This window comes from Podarcis vaucheri (genome assembly GCF_965113315.1).
Source record: "Podarcis vaucheri genome assembly, chromosome: 2".
NCBI lineage: Eukaryota > Metazoa > Chordata > Lepidosauria > Squamata > Lacertidae > Podarcis > Podarcis vaucheri.
This window is the reverse complement of record NC_138760.1, coordinates 97,226,548-97,245,943: the sequence shown is the minus strand read 5'-3', so window position 1 is coordinate 97,245,943 and position 19,396 is coordinate 97,226,548. Positions and strand designations below refer to the sequence as shown.

Here is a 19,396-nt window from a genome sequence, read left to right as displayed (position 1 = left end):
CTTCCCTCTTTCCTTTATCCGTGCACGATTTCAAGAGCGGCAGAAGTTTCCGCTGGCGGGATGACTTCTTGTCTATCTATTTTTGTTGCTGCCCCGACCCCTTAAAAAAAGGTTGCCAATTCCTACCTCCTTCCCTAAAAAAGGCCATTGGGAGTTGGATGTCCCTGCTGTATATGTACATCTGCACTCCTCTCTAAACCATCATGACCAAAAAAGGCTGAGATACAAAGACCATACCTAGATCAGGCATTGGATTCATTCTTTGAGGAGTTAGGCATCTTTTATAACCTTTTGTTTTCATGGACAGTTGGTGAGAATTTTGCTATCTAAAGTCATCCAGTCTACAGTGAAGATTCACAGCCACTTATTCCCATAATTTGCTGGCAGATAAATTAGTGACTGTTTCCAGTGTTGTGAGGCGTGTGGGAGTAGATGAAGGGGGCTATAGGTTCTATCTCATGTTGTGTGATGTATCTGTTCAAATAACCTAGATATCCTACCCACCATGTGGGGTCTTACATCTTGGTGACTAAGAGGTCAGTGCTCATAGAGTGTGTTTATAGTAGGAGGACTAGCTGTCTGATTTAAAGAGGTAATAGGCCTTAAAATCTATGAATGGGATAACCTGAACCACAATAGCTTTATTCTAAGTGTAGTGGGCATATTCAAAATACTTTGTAGGTAGTGACACTTGTTACATGGTAGTGAATAAATTTGTATCAAGTCTGAAATTAAAGAAGAATGTTTCCTTTCAAAATATGCTTTCAAAACACTTAATGAATAAATAATAACTGGTATTATTTAGAAAAGGACAGGGTAAATTCTGGAAATAGCATCTTTCTATTACTATTTCATAATATTTATCTCAACTTATGGAGACAGATTTTTTAAGTGATATATTTTATATATCTGGCAACAGTGTTTTTTAATTATTATAATATTTTAATCCCTTAATAACATTCTCTCTCTTTCTCAGCGCCATTGCTGTTGTCATCTTGCTGTATAATTGTACTAAAAATAACTTTTGCTAGTCCTGTTGAGTCCTGCAACCCTGCTACACTCATAATTTGTCTACATGTTGTTGTTCTTTAATTTAATATCTTGTTTGAATTAAGGGTGAGGCACTCAGACAGGTTTTGGTCAACCGTTACTATGGCAACGTCAGAAGCACAGGAAGAAGAGAGAGCCTGACCAGCTTTGGCAATGGCCCATTGTCTCCTGGAGGCCCTGGCAAAGCTGGGGGAGGAGGTAGGATGTTCACTGTGCTAATTATGAATTTTGTGTGACTCTAGCCTGCCATGTTGAACGTTCTGTCTCTGAATAACAAATCAGTTATTTAATAGCTTTGGCAGGTTGTCAGCAGGTATTTTTTTCACATTGTCATTTACAGAAGAGAATTACTGCAGTTCCTTAAAAAGTTGAAAATTAATCCACTAATTGCCTTCTCCATCCTTCCATTTCTAGACTTTTCAAATATATATATATATATATATATATATATATTTGAATATATATATATATATATATATATATATATATTTGCTTTCGTAGATTTTCACGGGTACAGGAATGCAGGTTTTGGTGTCTTCGGGTGTCTTCCCGTGTAAGAGTCGGGGTGTCTGGGCGACGTTTCGACGAGGTCTCACTCGTCATCTTCAGGCTGGTGCTTTCGGCTTCTTGTTACTGGAACAGTAACCAGTAACAAGAAGCCGAAAGCACCAGCCTGAAGATGACGAGTGAGACCTCGTCGAAACGTCGCCCAGACACCCCGACTCTTACACGGGAAGACACCCGAAGACACCAAAACCTGCATATATATATATATATATATATGAATATCCTCCATAAACACAATATCAAAACAGCCTTCTGCACCAACCAAAAAATAGCCAATATCCTCAGAAACCCAAAAGACAAAATCCAGCTGGAAAACCAAGGGGTCTATGAAATACCCTGCAAAGTCTGCCCAGCCACGTACATTGGACAAACAAACAGACGAATAAATGCACGTATCGCAGAACACAAGAATGCCGTCAAAAAAGAAGAAAAAACTTCCTCTCTTTTCCAACACATGAAAGAAACAGGACACGAAATTAATTTTGCAGATTCCAAATTGCTCTTTAATATGGAACATCACCACAAGAGAATAATCATGGAAGCCATCGAGATAGAGAAACACCCTCACAACATGAACAAGCGTGACGACACGTCCCGCCTGCCAGACATCTGGAAATTAGCCCTCCCCACAAAAACCGACACCAGAACCAGAGGCACACAGAACGCCGTCACCAATCAACCATACCAGACCCAAACCCAGACCCTCTCCACAGACATATTACAGACTCCATCCAGTAGCCAAACTATAGTGGCACCTCCGGATGCTGCACCCCCCTGCAATCCCTACACAGATCTGGCTGGCACAAGGCACAAAACCACAGCTCGCCCCTATACACGAAGCCAAGCCAAAGCACAACTAAATGCAGCACAGCCATCTTCTCAGAAAAACTCTTCACAAGCTCAAGAGGTCAAGACACGAAAGCTTTAGCAACTAATCTACACTTAATGACCCACCCAGTGGTATTCAGAATATCACTCATGAAATCACCCAAGATATCCCTCAAGTAATTAAGGAACAAAAGAAGAAAAGGCACACTAATCTAGGAACTTCCTCTCTGCCCAGAACGTTGGAGGCTATACACCACACCCCTCAACAGTATTTATAGGAACTCAAACACCAGACTCTGCTCTGTTCCAGTAACAAGAAGCCGAAAGCACCAGCCTGAAGATGACGAGTGAGACCTCGTCGAAACGTCGCACAGACACCCCGACTCTTACACGGGAAGACACCCGAAGACACCAAAACCTGCATATATATATATATATATATATATACAGGACCAATTTCTTGCCAGTTCTGAAAATCTGTAGAAGTCCATTCTGAACATGTGGTCTTTCGTCATATTACTCACGGTTTTTGTTTGTTTGTTTGTTTTAAAAAAACCTTTATTTGCATTTTGAAGGACTTAGTACTGCTTTCAAAACAGAGGTGGCTTGATGGCCTACTGTTAACAAGATGGTGCCTTTTCCACAAACCTTACATGACTTGCCGTTGGGTCCAAGCCCTTGCTATTTAAAGAGATTTCTGACACATGGATGATAATGATGATCAGTTAAATTTATATCCTGCCCTTCAATCCAAAGGTTCATAGGGCAGTGAACAAAAAAATCCCATTAAAATACAAAAAATCTATACGGATCCACTGTCAGAAAGTTTTCCCCAATGTTTGCTTGGAATCTCCTGGTATTGAAAGGCTGTAGCTTAGAGGTAGAGCATGCGCTTTGTAGGCAGAGGGCCCCAGATTCACTCCTCAGCAACTCCAGATAGGACTGGAGGATTCCTGCCTGAAACCCAGGAGAGCTGCTGCCAAACCGTGTAGACTAGTGTTTCTCAACCTGTGGGTCCCCAGATGTTGTTGGACTACAGCTCCCATCATTCCTAGCCAGTGGTCAGGGATGATGGGAGTTGTAGTCCAACAACATCTGGGGACCCACAGGTACTGAGCTACATGGACCAATGATGGTCTGATTCAGTATAAAGCAGCTTCCTATGTTCCTACTCCAGACCAAGATTACATGTTAGAAGTAGCCCCTATGTGATTTTATTTTATATAAGACTTCATGTGACTTCTTCACAACTGAAAGTAATTAGAGAAGTAAAATGTACTGTTTGTCTCCTTTAATGACCTTTATATGGCTCCCCCCCCCCTTTTTAGATAGGTTTTTGGGCCACAAACAGTTGCTCTGTTTTTTGGGAATTTTTTTTTATGGTGATTGTATTTTTCTTCCTATTCTCTGTTAGTTTTGTTTGTCATGGCTGTTTAATTGTATTTATTGTTTGTTGCTGTACTGTTAACTGACTGGTTTAACGTCTGTTAGCTGCCGTGGGTTTGTTGAGGAGCGGGAGAGTATGAATGCTCTTTACATAAATCAATCAGTCTTAATGACAGCATCATCTGCTTGTATTATTAAGAGGCAAGCATGTTGTTCACACTTTAATGGTTAATAAAGCTGTGAATAAATGGAATATGTTCACAGTTACACTTCGATTCATTCGTTTTTATAGGTGAGTGACCAATGTTTTCAGATAGAAATAATTAAGCTGGGTTCATAAGAGGCTTCATTTTGCTCAACCTGTGTGACTTACCTTTCTGTAGGAGGCGGGTCTGGTTCCAGCCCAGCAAACCGAGGTGAAATGAGTTTGTCAGAAGTCCAGTGTCACCTGGATAAGGAAGGTGCATCCAATCTGGTCATAGATCTCATCATGAATGCCACCAGTGACAGAGTTTTTCATGAAAGCATCCTTCTGGCTATTGCCCTTTTGGAAGGCGGAAACACTATTATACAGGTATGAAAAGTGCTTGTGGACTGTTGATAAGCTTTGTGGGTTTAACATGAAAGTCGGTGAGCCCAGTGCATTGTAAAGAGGTGGGATCCATCATGCTCAAGTCACTCTGCTGATATTGAAGTACAATAACTTCACTTTCCACTCTTTGCTCTAGGTTCACTGCTGGAGGATTTGGGGAGGCAGCCATACTGGTGTGCCAGATTTAGTACTCAAAGGAAAAATCTAACAGGGTTTTCTCAGCCGCAGCTTCCCATGCAGGTCTGGGGAATCCTGAAAAAGCAGCATGAGGGAGTTAGTACTGATTGTGTAAAGCTTACTAAAGATTTCTAGACAAACATAATTTTGATAAACTGTTCCTTTTTTAAAAAAAACTGCATGCAGCAGGATTTTTTAAAAAAAATTACTGAATTTTGAAACTTTATCAAATAGATTGTACTCTGCTAGTTAGGCTATGTTCAGCAATATTGATTTGCATAAGACTGCAGTTTCCTTAGTGGCTGGGTTTTTCTCATCTATTCCCCAAACTCAGAGCCATCTGAATATCTTAAGCAGTCTCAGCATGCAAATATTGCAACATCTACTGTCATGTTTGTATATTTCTCTCTGTGTACAAGGGTTTATGCAAGACATTTTGGTCCCTGAGTTAGAAAAGCACCTTTCTGCATCTCTCCCCCCCCCCTGCAACCTTGCATCCCAGTCAAGGTTCATGATACAAAAAGTTGACCGAGTTATTTCGGCACCTTGGGCAGAAAGTCTCACAAATATTCTCTTTAGTAGTAAAAATGTAGACAAGCTACTGCTGAATTTAACACTGGTGAAAAGAGTGTTCTGTGCTGGGTTGCCAGGTCATGTGATCAAAATGACTAGGTTTAGGATCCAGCTTAGGTCCTCCTCTTTTAGTCACAACCTGACCACACCCCTGGAACACCCCTTTTGGGGGGAATCACACCAACCTTAGCTGAACTCTGAGCTATGATGAGCAAGTTCCAGCAGTGTATCTTTGGCTGAGCTGGAGTTAGAGACTTAATGTTGGCTGAGCCCAGAGATCTGCTGCATCTTGAAGCCGCTGATCCCAGCAGCTCTTGCTATAGGATTTCCCCCTTAATATAATTTGAAGACTTGTAGCTGAATCTGCAGTATTTTGAGCTGATGTGATCATGATATCTCCAGCAGTTTTTTTTTCATTTTGCACAGTGTTGTACTTCACAGCATGCACAAGTTTGAACTCATCCTTACTTTGGAGAGCATTAAAATACTAGCATATTATTCACAAATGTTGTTATAGCCAGCTGCCATCTTAATTACAGGTTTTGGTGTTTTGTTTTGTTTTTAAATAAAAATCTGTTGGAAATAGCATAATAGGCTCTTCTTATGTGGCTGCCCCAGATTTCACGAAAGCAAAAACTCTTTATTGTTTGACAATGCCCTTGTGTGACAATCCATTCCATGTTTGCACTTTGATCCCCAAAGAGGTTTTTGGGGTGCTGGCAGTGCGGGCTGCTACAAACGCCAACTGTCTCTTATCTACCAATGCTAACATTTGGATGTATGGAGCTCATATCATTGTGCACAATGTATGTGTGCTCTTTTTCTTTTTAATGCACATTGGTCTATTTTATTAGGTCTTTTTTATCTGAGTGTGTGCCTTCACTTGAAAGTCCGTCAGCTAACTTCTTTTTCCCTAGAGAAGTCACACACTCTTCCTCTGAAATGGTATCTCCATTCTAGTGATGCCTCTATATGCAGTACTGTGTCTTAGAAATCATATTCTGAAAGTTGGGTAACGTGCTGCTGTAGTGATAATATTGTCTTATCTCAGTTCGCTTGAGCACTAGGTGGTTCTCATCTGTAACTAAGGCATATACAGAAGGTAGTGTGTTTACAGTCACACATGAAGGCCCAGATATTCCTGTTTTATCTGCAAAGTCTATATAACATTTATTCAGACTTTTCAGATGATCCCTAACAAGATTAAAGTCCCTGACAAGCAGGCAGAGGCAGGCTATTGAAAACAAGGTCATGCTACTTTTTTTTTTTTTTTTTGGTAAGCACAGGAATCAACAAAGATGTTATATAACTTCTATTTATATCCTACTTGCTCACTAGCTGCAGGCATACAAGAGAAGCTGAGGAGGGAATTTAATGAGCTCTCAAGGCTTGCTCACCTTCCCAGGCTGGTAGAGACAGCTTGAGTTTTTCTGCTGGGTTTTTTTTTTAAAGTGCGTCAGCAAATGAAGCTGGTGGCTGGTGGGTGGTGTGGGAAGATGGACTGACTAGTTGCTATGGTTTTTCTATAATTCCCCTCTCTTTCACTTTCTCTCCCCCCCCCCGTTTTTTTGAGGGTTCCTCACTTCCAGGAGCCTGTAAAACATCCTTGTTTCTCACACCTACATAAAACTCCCTCATTCAGGAAGGAAGTAGGATGTGTGCTGCCTTGTATTGATAGTGCTGCGTGGTTTAAAGGCTCATGTACTTGTGTGGGTATGTGTTTGTGTGAAGCTGTGTTTAAATGTTATGAACACAGAGGCTCCATTTTTTTGTTTTTTGAAGCAGTATTGAAATGGTAGCCCCACACCTTGCACATAACCAGAATCATCTGCTTCATTCTATTAAATGTTTAATCCTCATAACAGAAGCAGAACTGTAAAGTGTGCACATTCAGCCTCCAATCAGTTGCTTTAAGGTCTCAGAGTCCTTTTGTCCTGTCCTTCCCCCCATCTCTCCTGTTTGGTTAACTGCCTCCTTTAAATTGGAGACAATCAGGATTTTAGGTGTGCCTATTGAGGAACCATCAAATGAAATACCTTTTTCAGGAATCAAATGTCACAGATGGCCCCATCCGACATCCCTTTTATTGCTTGCAAAGGAAGACAAGTAGCAACCCAAGCCTATCCTTAAACAATTTTGTCCCTTTGAAAGTGTCTGCTTAATCAGGTTTCTTGTTAAAATGTCATGCATCCAGTTCTGATGATTGGCCTTTTGGGAAGCATCAGGAATACAACCGAACTGTGCGTTTGATTCATATTAGAACTTCATACTCTGACTACGTGATGTCCCCATGACACTCTCTGGTTATTTTAAAACCAGATTGTAAGCTTATATTAACTCTTAAGGCACAAAGCAGAAATCCCCAATGAGCTTCCTTTTTAGGCTGAGAAGGATGACTGCCACCAGAACATTTCTTGCTTTTTGGGGGATACTTGAAGAAGAGCAAGGGAATTATTAAGTATATATTATATATTGGTTTCAGGCCAAGAAAAGTGCATCTTTGATGTGCCTTGTTGGCTTTGAAAATAGAATTTAATATTTGACAGTTAACAATGAAGGTTTACTTATCTTAGGGAAAGCATAAAGGGCTGACTCCCATATCTTGATAAATACGTTTTATGTATGTCCAAAGGGTCCAAAGGGTCTTAGGTTATGCCCATCCCCTTACAGAAACCCTTTATCCAAGCTAATCCTTTTTCAGATCCTCTTACATTTTGTCTCTGTGCATTTTCTTCAAAATTTAATGGGAACCTAAAGTCCCATTTCATTGATTTGTCTTGATCTAAAAGCATATATACTGACTGTACAGGAGAGAAGCAGGATTGCTTCCAAAGTCCCTGTTGTCCTCTACCTCCCTGTGTATGGTTTTGTGCCTGTGGGCGCAAAGCCTATGGATGCTTATATGTGAAAAGTATTCCTTAAGTATAACATGTTCCATGTAAGTTATTCAAGGGCAAAATACCATGAAAGAAATTTTTGATTTTTCTTTTTTTTTGGGGGGGGGGAATGCATATGACCAAGCGTGAGAAACCCTATGCATGAAATATTCCTAATGAATGTTTCTGTAATCACATTACTGTTCTCTTTATGAAGGAATGTAGATAAATCCTACTGCTCTTACAACATGAGCTTGCAACAAGCAAAGCCTATGCAGTAGCAAACCTCTAATTATCAAGTCTAAGCAAAAACCACACCACCTGATCCAAATTTTCGTGTGTGTGTGTGTGTGTGTGTGTGTGTGTGTGTGTTACAATATAAATAGCTGTAACTGCAGGGCAGACCTAGTTAACAGCTAACTGGGATGGTAATGTTCCCCATGTGTATGGCAAATGCACATGCTTCAAGATCTGAGCAAAACCTGATACGCCACATACCGGTATATGCAAGAGTAATCCTTAAGCTACCTTTAACTAGTCCATTGCATCTGAAATGTTGGAGTTTTTTTTAAATATAAAAAAGTTTGGCCCCTGAACAGTTGAATATGCTTTACCCGTTCAGCAAACCTGCAGCGGCAGAGAGAGGTCCATGCTGAGTGTCCACCTTTTAAACTACGGTTCTCTAGTGTGCTTTGGAATGAAGACATCAATCAGCAAGGCATATGATCTGCTATTCAATACTTCCCTGAATCTTGAAAGGACAGATTTGTGGCTTCAGCCAGCTAAGATGCAACCCTTGACTTATAACTGGACACCAATGTTTATTATTTAGCAACAGCAGCAGTTTGATGGACCTAGATAAGAGGACTAATTAATGTGAATGAGTTCCATTACACTGTGCTTCTTTGCATTGTAAATAACAGGACAGTGGTGAATGGCCAGATGGGGGAGTTGATGAAATATGAGGAGGAATAGGAAGATATAAAGGTGAAGCGGGAGATGGCTTGCATTAGCAGATACTGAGGAAATGAAATCTGTTCAAGTCATAAGCTGCAACAGGATGCTATTTAATAATGAGAAGTGCACTTGTGGCAGTTATGCAAAGCAGAATAGGGGTGATAAAGTGAGCAAATAAAGAGAAAAGGATCAAGGAACAAGCAGTTATATCCTCTCCCCCCTATTATTATTATTATTATTATTATTGATATTCTGAGTTAGACCGAAAAGTGCAGCTAGGATAGTTGAGTCTGGAAAAGCATGGAAAATGAAATATATAGCACACTAGGAAAGACCCATGGAGAAAGCTAGAGAGTTCCAGAAAGACATCTACTTCTGCTTCATTGACTACGCAAAAGCCTTTGACTGTGTCGACCACAGCAAACTATGGCAAGTTCTTAAAGAAATGGGAGTGCCTGATCACCTCATCTGTCTCCTGAGAAATCTCTATGTGGGACAAGAAGCTACAGTTAGAACTGGATATGGAACAACTGATTGGTTCAAAATTGGGAAAGGAGTACGACAAGGCTGTATATTGTCTCCCTGCTTATTTAACTTATATGCAGAATTCATCATGCGAAAGGCTGGGCTGGATGAATCCCAGCCGGAATTAAGATTGCCGGAAGAAATATCAACAACCTCAGATATGCAGATGCCACAACCTTGATGGCAGAAAGTGAGGAGGAATTAAAGAACCTTTTATTGAGGGTGAAAGAGGAGAGTGCAAAATATGGTCTGAAGCTCAACATCAAAAAAACAAAGATCATGGCCACTGGTCCCATCACCTCCTGGCAAATAGAAGGGGAAGAAATGGAAGCAGTGAGAGATTTTACTTTCTTGGGCTCCATGATCACTGCAGATGGTGACAGCAGCCACGAAATTAAAAGACACCTGCTTCTTGGGAGAAAAGCAATGACAAGCCTAGACAGCATCTTAAAAAGTAGAGACATCACCTTGCCAACAAAGGTCCATATAGTAAAAGCTATGGTTTTCCCAGTAGTGATGTACAGAAGTGAAAGCTGGACCATAAAGAAGGCTGATCGCTGAAGAATTGATGCTTTTGAATTATGGTGCTGGAGGAGACTCTTGAGAGTCCCATGGACTGCAAGAAGATCAAACCTATCCATTCTTAAGGAAATTAGCCCTGAGTGCTCACTAGAAGGACAGATTGTGAAGCTGAGGCTTCAATACTTTGGCCACCTCATGAGAAGAGAAGACTCCCTGGAAAAGACCCTGGTGTTGGGAAAGATGGAGGGCACAAGGAGAAGGGGACGACAGAGGACGAGATGGTTGGATAGTGTTCTCGAAGCTACCAGCATGAGTTTGACCAAACTGCGGGAGGCAGTGGAAGACAGAAGTGCCTGGCGTCTGGTCCATGGGGTCACGAAGAGTCGGTCACGACTAAACAACTAAACAACAACAACAACAACAGGAAAGACACAAGTCTATAGGAAGGTTTGCTTGGTTAAATGGAGTGTAAAGCAGCCTTTCTCAAAATGGTGCCCTCCAAACGCTTTGGACTACAATTTCCATCAGTCCTAATGTGCTGGATGGGGATTATGGGAATTGTAGTCCAAAACATATGGAGGGCATCAGGAGTGGGGAGGGTGGGAGAGAAGCTGTGAAAGGCAAGAATTCAAATATGTGAATTACTATGACTTTTCTGAAATTCTGTGGCAATCAATCACAATCATTATCTCAAATGTCCTACCAGAAGAAAGACATTCTGTTTAGAAATGAAAGTGTGCTTGGGCTGCATGTGTAGTTACTGATGCCCATCGTTTGTGAAGCATGCCTCATGACCTCTGCACGTCATGTGATAGTTCTTGTTTCATGGCAAATGATTTGGTTGTGAAACAAAATACCATCTGATTATCAGTGGTTCCTCCAAAAAGCAGTTTCAATGGCAGCCGGCTTTGCCATATGTCTGGCATTGACTCGTTCTCTGAAGTGTTATCCCCCGTCACCATTGGCATATGGGACTGTACAGTTTTCTTTTAAATGCTTTCTTATTTTTTTCTAAAAAGAAAGAAGGAAGGGAAAAGGCAAGTAAATTCCAGGGTGAACTTACCAATCAGAAGTAGAAGGGTTCGTGCAGCACCAGAAACAAGATAAAAGGAAGTAAATGTGAGGCTCCAAACAGTGCCTTTAGGGAAACATGGGGAAGTTGTGATTTCCCACTGTTGAGACATGTCAGGACCTTGTTAATAAGAGGAAAAGGAGGAGAGGCAGTAGCAATGTAGGCATAAGTGAGTGTGAGGTGACAAAGAACAGCAGGTGGGCTGAATACGTGACCTCAGCAAAAAGTCTAGAAAGCACTTTCAACAAGTTGGAATTGGAAAAGGCTGGTCAGTGGCTGCTGCTGCTGAGGCCTTGGGGAAACTCACAGGGGTTTCTTACAAGGGGTTTCCCAGCGTTTTGCTTGTCGACAGTTTTTCTGAGACAACGCTAATGAATAACCGGCTAGATAACAGTGGGATGTTTAGCGACCTTTAAAAAGCAAGCAAGCAAGTAAGCAAAAACAACCACTTGTTTGATGCCATGGTTCAATACTTCTTTAGAAAAATAAAGGAATCGAGGTGCCTGTACTTAGACCTTTCATGTATGGACAAGACAGGACAGTTGATCTCCCTTCTATATATAGAAGGAAGATATGATTACATTAGCTCATAACTCTTTATTGGGGGATAGCTAAAGAAAACATTGAAAACCCTAAGTCCGGCAAGAGACACAACCTTAGTGCTCCCCTCAATATCCCATAACCAGAAAAGGTTACCTTCAAGTTGTTGTTGTTGTTGTTGTTGTTGTTGTTGTTGTTGTTGTTACATACCATCCTTCATTTCAGAATCACAGGGCAGTTTACAAAAACACAAAAATACATAGCATAGTAACAATCAAAAACAATACAGTTTAAAAGGTAATGGACTGTTCTCATGTTTCTTAGTCACTTCACAGGACAAAGGTGCTTCAAACTTTTGGTTCTTGTTGACGCCTAGAAAATAGCACAACATTGCCTCTTAGCATACAGCGTGAAGGAATTAACCCAGGTGGAATTTGCTACTTTAGGACAATTTTCATCCAATGTGAGCTGTAAGCACAAGTGCCCTATAAGATATACAGTTTTGTGTGTGAAATGCAGTGAAACAATATTTAAATCTGAGAAAAGATATAGCTGCCAATAGTATGTGAAATACAGCACAGCTTTCACTGTTTCCTAAAAGGCGATATTCTTTCGGCAGATAAAATCTGACATGAAACACTAGAATGACTTGTGATCTTACTGTGTGCAAGACTATAAACTATCATTTCCAGAACCGATGTGCTGCAGTTTCTAATATTTATTCAGTCACTTTAAATAACTTCACTTAGTCTTAGTAGTGCATTTTCCACAAATTTTAATAGGATACGAATACCAAACTGAAGCAGTTTTTTCAGATTCGTACAGTATGAATTATATATTGTTATCACAGTGTTTTATTTTTTTCATCTAGATGCAGTTAACCAGTTACTGCAGGCTAGCTCAAGACAATTCAAAAGAAAGCATCTGATTAAATATTTCAGGCAGAATACAGTCAGACTGATGTTCTACCTCATAAAAAAAAGTTTTCTTGGAACTGAACAAACCATGCACTCCACCACGAGCTTCTTGGAGAAAAAGGTGGAACATAAATTCAATAAATAAGTAATAAATAAAACATGATACACTAGCCATTATTTTAAATTAAACAATTGCACCTTTGTTTTGGTTTAATTGTTTACGTGTGTTTTATCTTGTATTTTATTCTGTGAAGGGCAGTATATAAATTTAATAAATAAAATAAATATCCCCCCCCCCCAGAAAATAGGTTGTTGCTAGTTGTGTTTTGAGTTGTAGTTCTCTAACAAGTTAACCCAGATCCATTATGGGATTAAACATTTCGTTCTTTTTGTTTTTAAATTGTTATGGTCAGTTTATTGACCATGCTGGTATAGCTTTAGAAGCCAGAATAAGTTAACACAGCTACAGAAATAATACATAATATTTGACCACCGTGTAATGGAAGGGAAGCACATAAATGTTTTAATATTTTGTATGAAATTAGTTAAAAATTTTAGGGTTAAAAATACTTAAGAATGTCTTTATTTTCATCCATAAAATGTTGGAGACATATTTCAAAATCTTTATCTAGCCACCCAGATTCAGCATACTGGAAGCAAATCAACATCCAAATAAGGACAAAGGCATAATCACTGAACAAATAAAATTAATAGCATGCAGTTTGCTGTGGTTCATGTTTGCTCAATATTTGTACCCAGCTGGCTTGTTTGAAGAAGGTCTTCTTCTTGGAAATGTTCAGGACATTTTAAACACATGTTCATTATACTTTTGAGGATGGTTGTGTACGCAGCTCTTTTTACTAGCAGTTACCGGTAGATTCTCTGTTTTGCAGCTGCATAATGCACCCTGTTATGTCGCTTCACTCCTTGAATTCTTTGTAATAAAGTAGGTAGCCTAATCAGGTTTTACATTTCTTCTTGTCTAGTAAATTATTTAATATAATTTATTTGCTACCTAATTAGAATTAGATTTGTGGACCAGTTTTAAGGCAGCTTCTTTAAACTACTGCCTGCCTGTGCTTGCATTGATAGAGGCTTACTGATAGTATAGGAGCTTAACTTGAGTCAGCTGCAGAGCATCTGAAAGTACCTCTGAACATGTGCAGAGTTCTTCCATTACTTTATCCTCCCTTTATCATGTATGTATCTGGGGTCCGGGAGAAACTTATAGTTGAGACTGTATGGCTTCTAGGCAAGCTTATGCATTTTACCCTGCATTTTTGGAAATTAATTGGTGCATGTCAGGAAAGGACCATGTGTCTTAGGAGGATGGCTGCAGCATCCTCTCCCTTTTGCTCCTTTGGTGCAAAGAATATGAGAATTGACTTTCTAATCACACACTTAAGATTCACCCAGTCCAGCATTCCCTGGGAAGTCTGTGCACATGCAGAACAAGTCAACAAATTGTTTGTCCTTAGTATCAAAAATCTCTTCTTACGAAGCCTCACATAGTATTTGTGACAGCTGCCTTATCTGCCTACACTTCCATAAAGTAAGGGGAAATGATGTTACCCATATTTCAAAGTCACCTTGCCACACAATTTCTCTGGAGAGTGATTAAAGGGCACCATGCAGGGGACAGCCTTGTGTTCTCTGCATCTCAGAGGATGTATTGCCATCGTCCTCTTCCTTTCCTCTTTTCGATTTGCTTTTCCAATAAATCTGACTTTGTGTCAGTCAGCTGTAGGAGAAGCTGTTGCAACATGAGCCACTGCAGAATGCTAACTAATTTCATAATACTCCGCATAAGGTGACCCACTTACAAGTTCATCCTGCAGTCATGCTTTAAGCTTTGTTCCTGATTTACGTAACAGCATATTGGTTTCATCAGATAGCTGTCAGATGTAGTCCCTGGCTGCTTGCTCTAGCTTCCTCCATGCACACAGTCTTTGATCTGTATTCCACACAGTTTTGGGGGAAATGGTGCTTTATTTGACTTCTCCACATCGAAATGATATGAACACTAAATGTAAGTGAAACACTAACATTAGGTCTGACTATGACTAGAGAATATTCTTTCCCATGCATCAGCAGCATTCATGCCAGGTTTAAAGAGTATTCCCTGTCCCTTCTGAAAGCATCATATGTAGTATATCATATCAAACCGGCAAATTCTATAAGGTAAGTGCTAAACAAAACAAAAAAAAAACAAACAATCCCTCTGGCCCAGAAGTGCGAACCCCTAATCCCAGATGTGTTGAGAAGTGTCTAAAAATGCAATCTTTTGTAGCCAAACTGACATTTCACCTCCTTTGAAGGATCTGCAGTGGTTTCTCAGTATTCCATGATTCGAATATCTCCCTTTCACCAGCAATTATAAGCATAGGACCCTGGGGCCAGCAGCTGGCTTCACAGGAGGATTGCTTCGAGGAGAGGTAAATGTGGCGGCCAAACCTCCCTTACAAAACGTATTCCAAATAATACCCATTTCCATAACATTTATTCCCTCATTTCTTGCCCTGAATATTGCAGTTGGGAGCATTTTGATACTCTTTAAGAGCTGCATTTGGCTCTGGGGCTTTCACTTGCTTTATTTCATTAACAGAAGCTCAGTCAGTGACTGTGGGGTTCACTACATGGTATCTATGTGCCATTGATACTGGATTTTACCATTTAAGGTGTTCTGCATCTCTGTTGTTTCTGTAGCACTCATTCTTTTGCCGACTAACAGAAGATAAAAAGTCGGAAAAATTCTTCAAAGTTTTTTACGACCGCATGAAAGTGGCTCAGCAAGAGATCAAGGCTACAGTCACAGTTAACACTAGTGATTTAGGAAATAAAAAGAAAGATGATGACTCGGACAGAGATGTACCAGCCAGGAAAAGAGGTAATTCTCCAGTGGTGTAATGAAGACTATGAAAATCAAACCCTTCAGTGAATTATTTTATTGATCCAGAGGTTCTGGTCCACAACATGGAAGTTAAAAATTCAGCCCTACCATGGCACTGCTTTCCTCCTTCATCCATTTGGGATGTGGCAGTTGCTGTAGTGGTGACAGGTATTTTTAGCATTAATGGGCCAGCCAGCTTGAGTAGCTTCACATGTTGCTTAATCCTTGTTTTTAACACTCTGCTCTGCGTGCAATAGGTCTAGGATTCTGTAGCTAAAAACAGATGTCCCATATTCTCCATTTGTAATAAGAGAGGGATTGAGATGGGCACTGGCAGTCTCAAACGTCTCTTTTCCTTTGGAATCATTATAACGCACATGTCTGATGCATCAGTACATACTGTTTATTGTTAATAACATGACACTGGAAGAAAGAGAAAAGGTTGCTTTCTAGTGGCACTTTACATGCCTACGGTCAGGTGTTCTGTTGTGGTGTTGGTTCCCCTCATGTATAAGATTTGTCAGTGTCAGTTGGCTTCAAAATGCCAGCACATATTCTTGCCATTCCCCACTATTTAATCAGGATGTACTACTGAAAATTCAATACTCGTTAGAAAGCCCTGCTGCAATATCTGAAGAACCTATTTGCATTATCAGTCACCCTGCAGCATGTACTTAGGCACCAGATGCAAGCATTCAGGGTTGGGCAGGGGGAATAGCATGGGCATGAGTATAATAGGATCATAGGGACACAGACCAAAGTCCATCTAGCTCAGTATTGTATACACAGTATGCCCCAGCACTACATGGAGATTCCAAGAATTGAACTTTGGAGCTTCCCCATAAAACTTCTCAAATCCTGTTTTTTGCTCTAAATCTCATTTAATTCGTGTTCTGTAATGGTGGGTGCTTATCTATTCTTTAGGGAACAGCCTTCACATTTACAGAAAGGATATTGCTGTGTCTTGTGGGGTAGTATAAACCAAATCAGGCTGCCTCAGTAAAACTTACAGCATTAATTTGGATTAATTACAAAGGTTGATGTGTCAACATGCTGAAAAATGTTGATTTGACTCTGCTTGGTTGTTGTTTGCTAATGGACCTTTGTCTCTGTGTTCTGTAGCTTTGAGAGAACCCATGACCCAAATAACAGAGGAGGTGCGAGATCAGTTGGTTGAAGCCTCTGCTGCTACAAGGAAGGCATACAACACTTACAGGAGGGAAGCTGATCCCGACGACCATTATTCAGCTGCAGATGGCGCACAGTCTGCAGCAGACAAAAACAAAGACGAACTGGAGATGAGTCCTGTTATCACAATAATGCAGCCCATCTTGCGGTTTTTGCAGCTGCTGTGTGAAAACCACAACCGGGACCTGCAGGTAGGCTATGCAGCATCTTCAGACTCAGCTCTACAAAAAAGGTTTTCTGCCATCCTTTCAGTAGAAAAGCAGACATCTCACTTGAGCTGAGGGCATGGAGACATATGCTACTTTACCCCTAAATGAACAGCAGTTCCTTCCCAAGACATGTTGTTGCCAGCTCATTGAGGAGCAAAGTGTTTCTCTGATGGAGTGTGGTAGCTTGGAACTGAAGCCCATGTGATATTTCCACTGTCCCTTCCTGAGTGGAAACCTGCTAGAGGCAAGGAAGCATGGGGAGATGTTGATTCATGTTGTTGTTGTTTAGTCGTCTTAGTCGTGTTCGACTCCCCTTGACCCCATGAACCATAGCATTCCTTGGAAACTCTGACTTTCTTCTCAAAGCTTCTCCTTTTTTATGCCCATGGAGTTTTCTTGGCAAAATACTGGAGTGGTTTGCCAGTTCCTTCTCCGGGTGGATCACAACTCTCGGCTATGACCTGTCCATCTTGGGTGGCCATAGCTTGTTATTCAAGCCCTTGTGCCATGATAAGGCAGTGATCCATGAAGAGGGTTGATTCATGTAGCTTCCCTCTAAAGATTATGCCTGATCAACTTGATTCGGTGCGGTTTACTTTGATCCAAGAAGATAGGTCTGTCTACTGTTTTATCTGTGTGGCCCAGTTTTGATTGTGATAATTTCACAGTGCTTAACAATAGATGGGCTGTTTGTTCTGCATTAGGCTTGTTAAAGGTTCCAGGTCTAACCAATGAACTAAAAACCTGACAATATGTTTTCTTTGAAGCTCCACAATCTTCGAGACTATTTTGAAATATGCAATGCTGAGACATATTTTCCCGTGCCAAAAGCTATAAGCAAAGCATCTCAAATAAATCTCACAGGCATGAGCTGGGTCATTTATGGTTTTAAGCCTAAAACACCATGAATGGATTCATACGAAGCAGGAGATTTTAAAGACACCCTAGACCCAAATCAGTTAAAATCACAAAGATCAAAAAAAGCTCCTTAAAATAAGGAGCATAAATTGCTTCAGAATTGGCAGTGTTCTTCCTTGCAGCCTTCCCTGGCCAGTATCCTGGTGGCCACAAAACCAGGTGCATACACTCAAAAGTGGGTGACTGATAGCATGCCTATCAAGGGAAGTGGGATCCTAATAGACCCTCATCAAATTTAGGCTGCGGGTGATGATGGGTTGTAGTCAGATGTGTTCCTCCATTCACTGAAGGCTTGATTCAGCAGAGGCTTCAGTGCATGGAACAGGGAAAAAGGCAATTTTAAAAAATATACCCTCACACACCCATCTCATGCTTTTCTGTATGGTTTTTCTAACCCTCTGGAACAGATTTTTTTGGGCGGAGTGGTGGTGGCTAAAGACTGAAGGGTGCGGTCAGCCAAAAAACCAGCCAGCTCCCTGCTTCCGTTTCTGGGAGTTTCCCCTTTTATCAGAGAGCCCTCCATGAACAAGACACTGTTGAATATAACCCAAATATGGCGAATGCATCCCTTAGATGTGGTAGACTAAGTCAGGATCTCATTGTTGCACACCCAGTTATCCCGCTCATCCAGGATCAAATGCTTTCCAGTTACCAACAGGGCATTAAATGGCAGCTAAAGCAATGGGCAAGAAACATTTCCCTCAGACTTCCACTGCTGGAAGGGGATAAGAGAATAGCATAAAGATGTCTGATCTCTCTTTCCATCTTCAGGCTTGCTTGTCTTATCTTCCCCTACCCCAGATACCAGCATAATTTCATCTATCTCCCCATGTCATAGGCAGACATGTGACAAGATTTCATAAGGGGCAGAGTAGTAGAAGAACAAGCCTCTGGGGTTGGCAGTGAGTCTTGGCATGTGTCCAAAAATGCTTGCCCCAGATGCTGACTTAGGAACAAAGATACTTAGCAAGCATGAGGGAAAAATAAAAGAATTAAGCTCAAAGAGGGAATTTCTAACTAGCTGTAATCTGCAGGAACTTTGAGTGGGTGGAATGAAAACTTGTTGCTTTTATAGATCAAAGACAACAAACTAAAAGGAAAGTTTTGAGGGGAGAGAAATGAGTGTAATCGACCTATAGGCACTTGCAAAACATTACAAAAGTCAAAAGCCCTAAATATTTATCTATGGGTGTGTTGAGAGGCTTGGATCACACTGAGATCAATGTTCATTAGTGCTTTTAGAAAGTGATGCGTGAATGGAAAACTGTGAATCCGTTGCAAAAAAAATCACATTTTTATTTCTTTTGACCAGCATCAATGTTCAAAAATGAAACTGATCTTTCCCCTCTCCATTATTTCATATTCATCTATAGAATTTCCTGCGTTGTCAAAACAACAAGACAAATTACAACTTAGTGTGTGAGACCCTGCAGTTTCTGGACTGTATCTGTGGAAGCACAACTGGAGGACTTGGACTTCTTGGGCTGTACATTAATGAGAAAAATGTAGCATTGATCAACCAGACACTGGAAAGTTTGACTGAGTACTGCCAGGGACCATGCCATGAAAACCAGGTAATCCAGTTATTGCAGTAGAAAACGTGTCGTAG

General features: G+C 40.7%; 2 protein-coding genes across 10 annotated transcripts in view; one reads left to right on the top strand and one right to left on the bottom strand.

The window, feature by feature from the left end:
• The window catches only part of LOC309525214 (uncharacterized protein), a 168,122-nt gene that overhangs the window by 43,410 nt on the left and 105,316 nt on the right, over positions 1-19,396 (bottom strand). Inside the window, exon 5 of one of the 2 annotated variants that reach the window (XM_082210731.1) lies at positions 4,525-4,675. The exons of the other annotated variant lie outside the window; for it this stretch is intronic. Coding sequence (XP_082066857.1) covers positions 4,608-4,675 — 68 coding nt within the window. The 3' untranslated portion in view covers positions 4,525-4,607. Of the gene's footprint in view, positions 1-4,524; positions 4,676-19,396 lie in introns of those variants that run through there. 2 annotated transcript variants of the gene reach the window in all.
• ITPR1 (inositol 1,4,5-trisphosphate receptor type 1) overlaps positions 1-19,396 on the top strand; it is a 217,209-nt gene that overhangs the window by 149,233 nt on the left and 48,580 nt on the right. For all 8 annotated transcript variants that reach the window (XM_082209117.1, XM_082209119.1, XM_082209121.1 and 5 more), the window contains 5 exons: positions 1,116-1,248; positions 4,215-4,405; positions 15,289-15,469; positions 16,595-16,851; positions 19,161-19,361. In XM_082209117.1, coding sequence (XP_082065243.1) covers positions 1,116-1,248; positions 4,215-4,405; positions 15,289-15,469; positions 16,595-16,851; positions 19,161-19,361 — 963 coding nt within the window. The remainder of the gene's footprint in view (positions 1-1,115; positions 1,249-4,214; positions 4,406-15,288; positions 15,470-16,594; positions 16,852-19,160; positions 19,362-19,396) is intronic.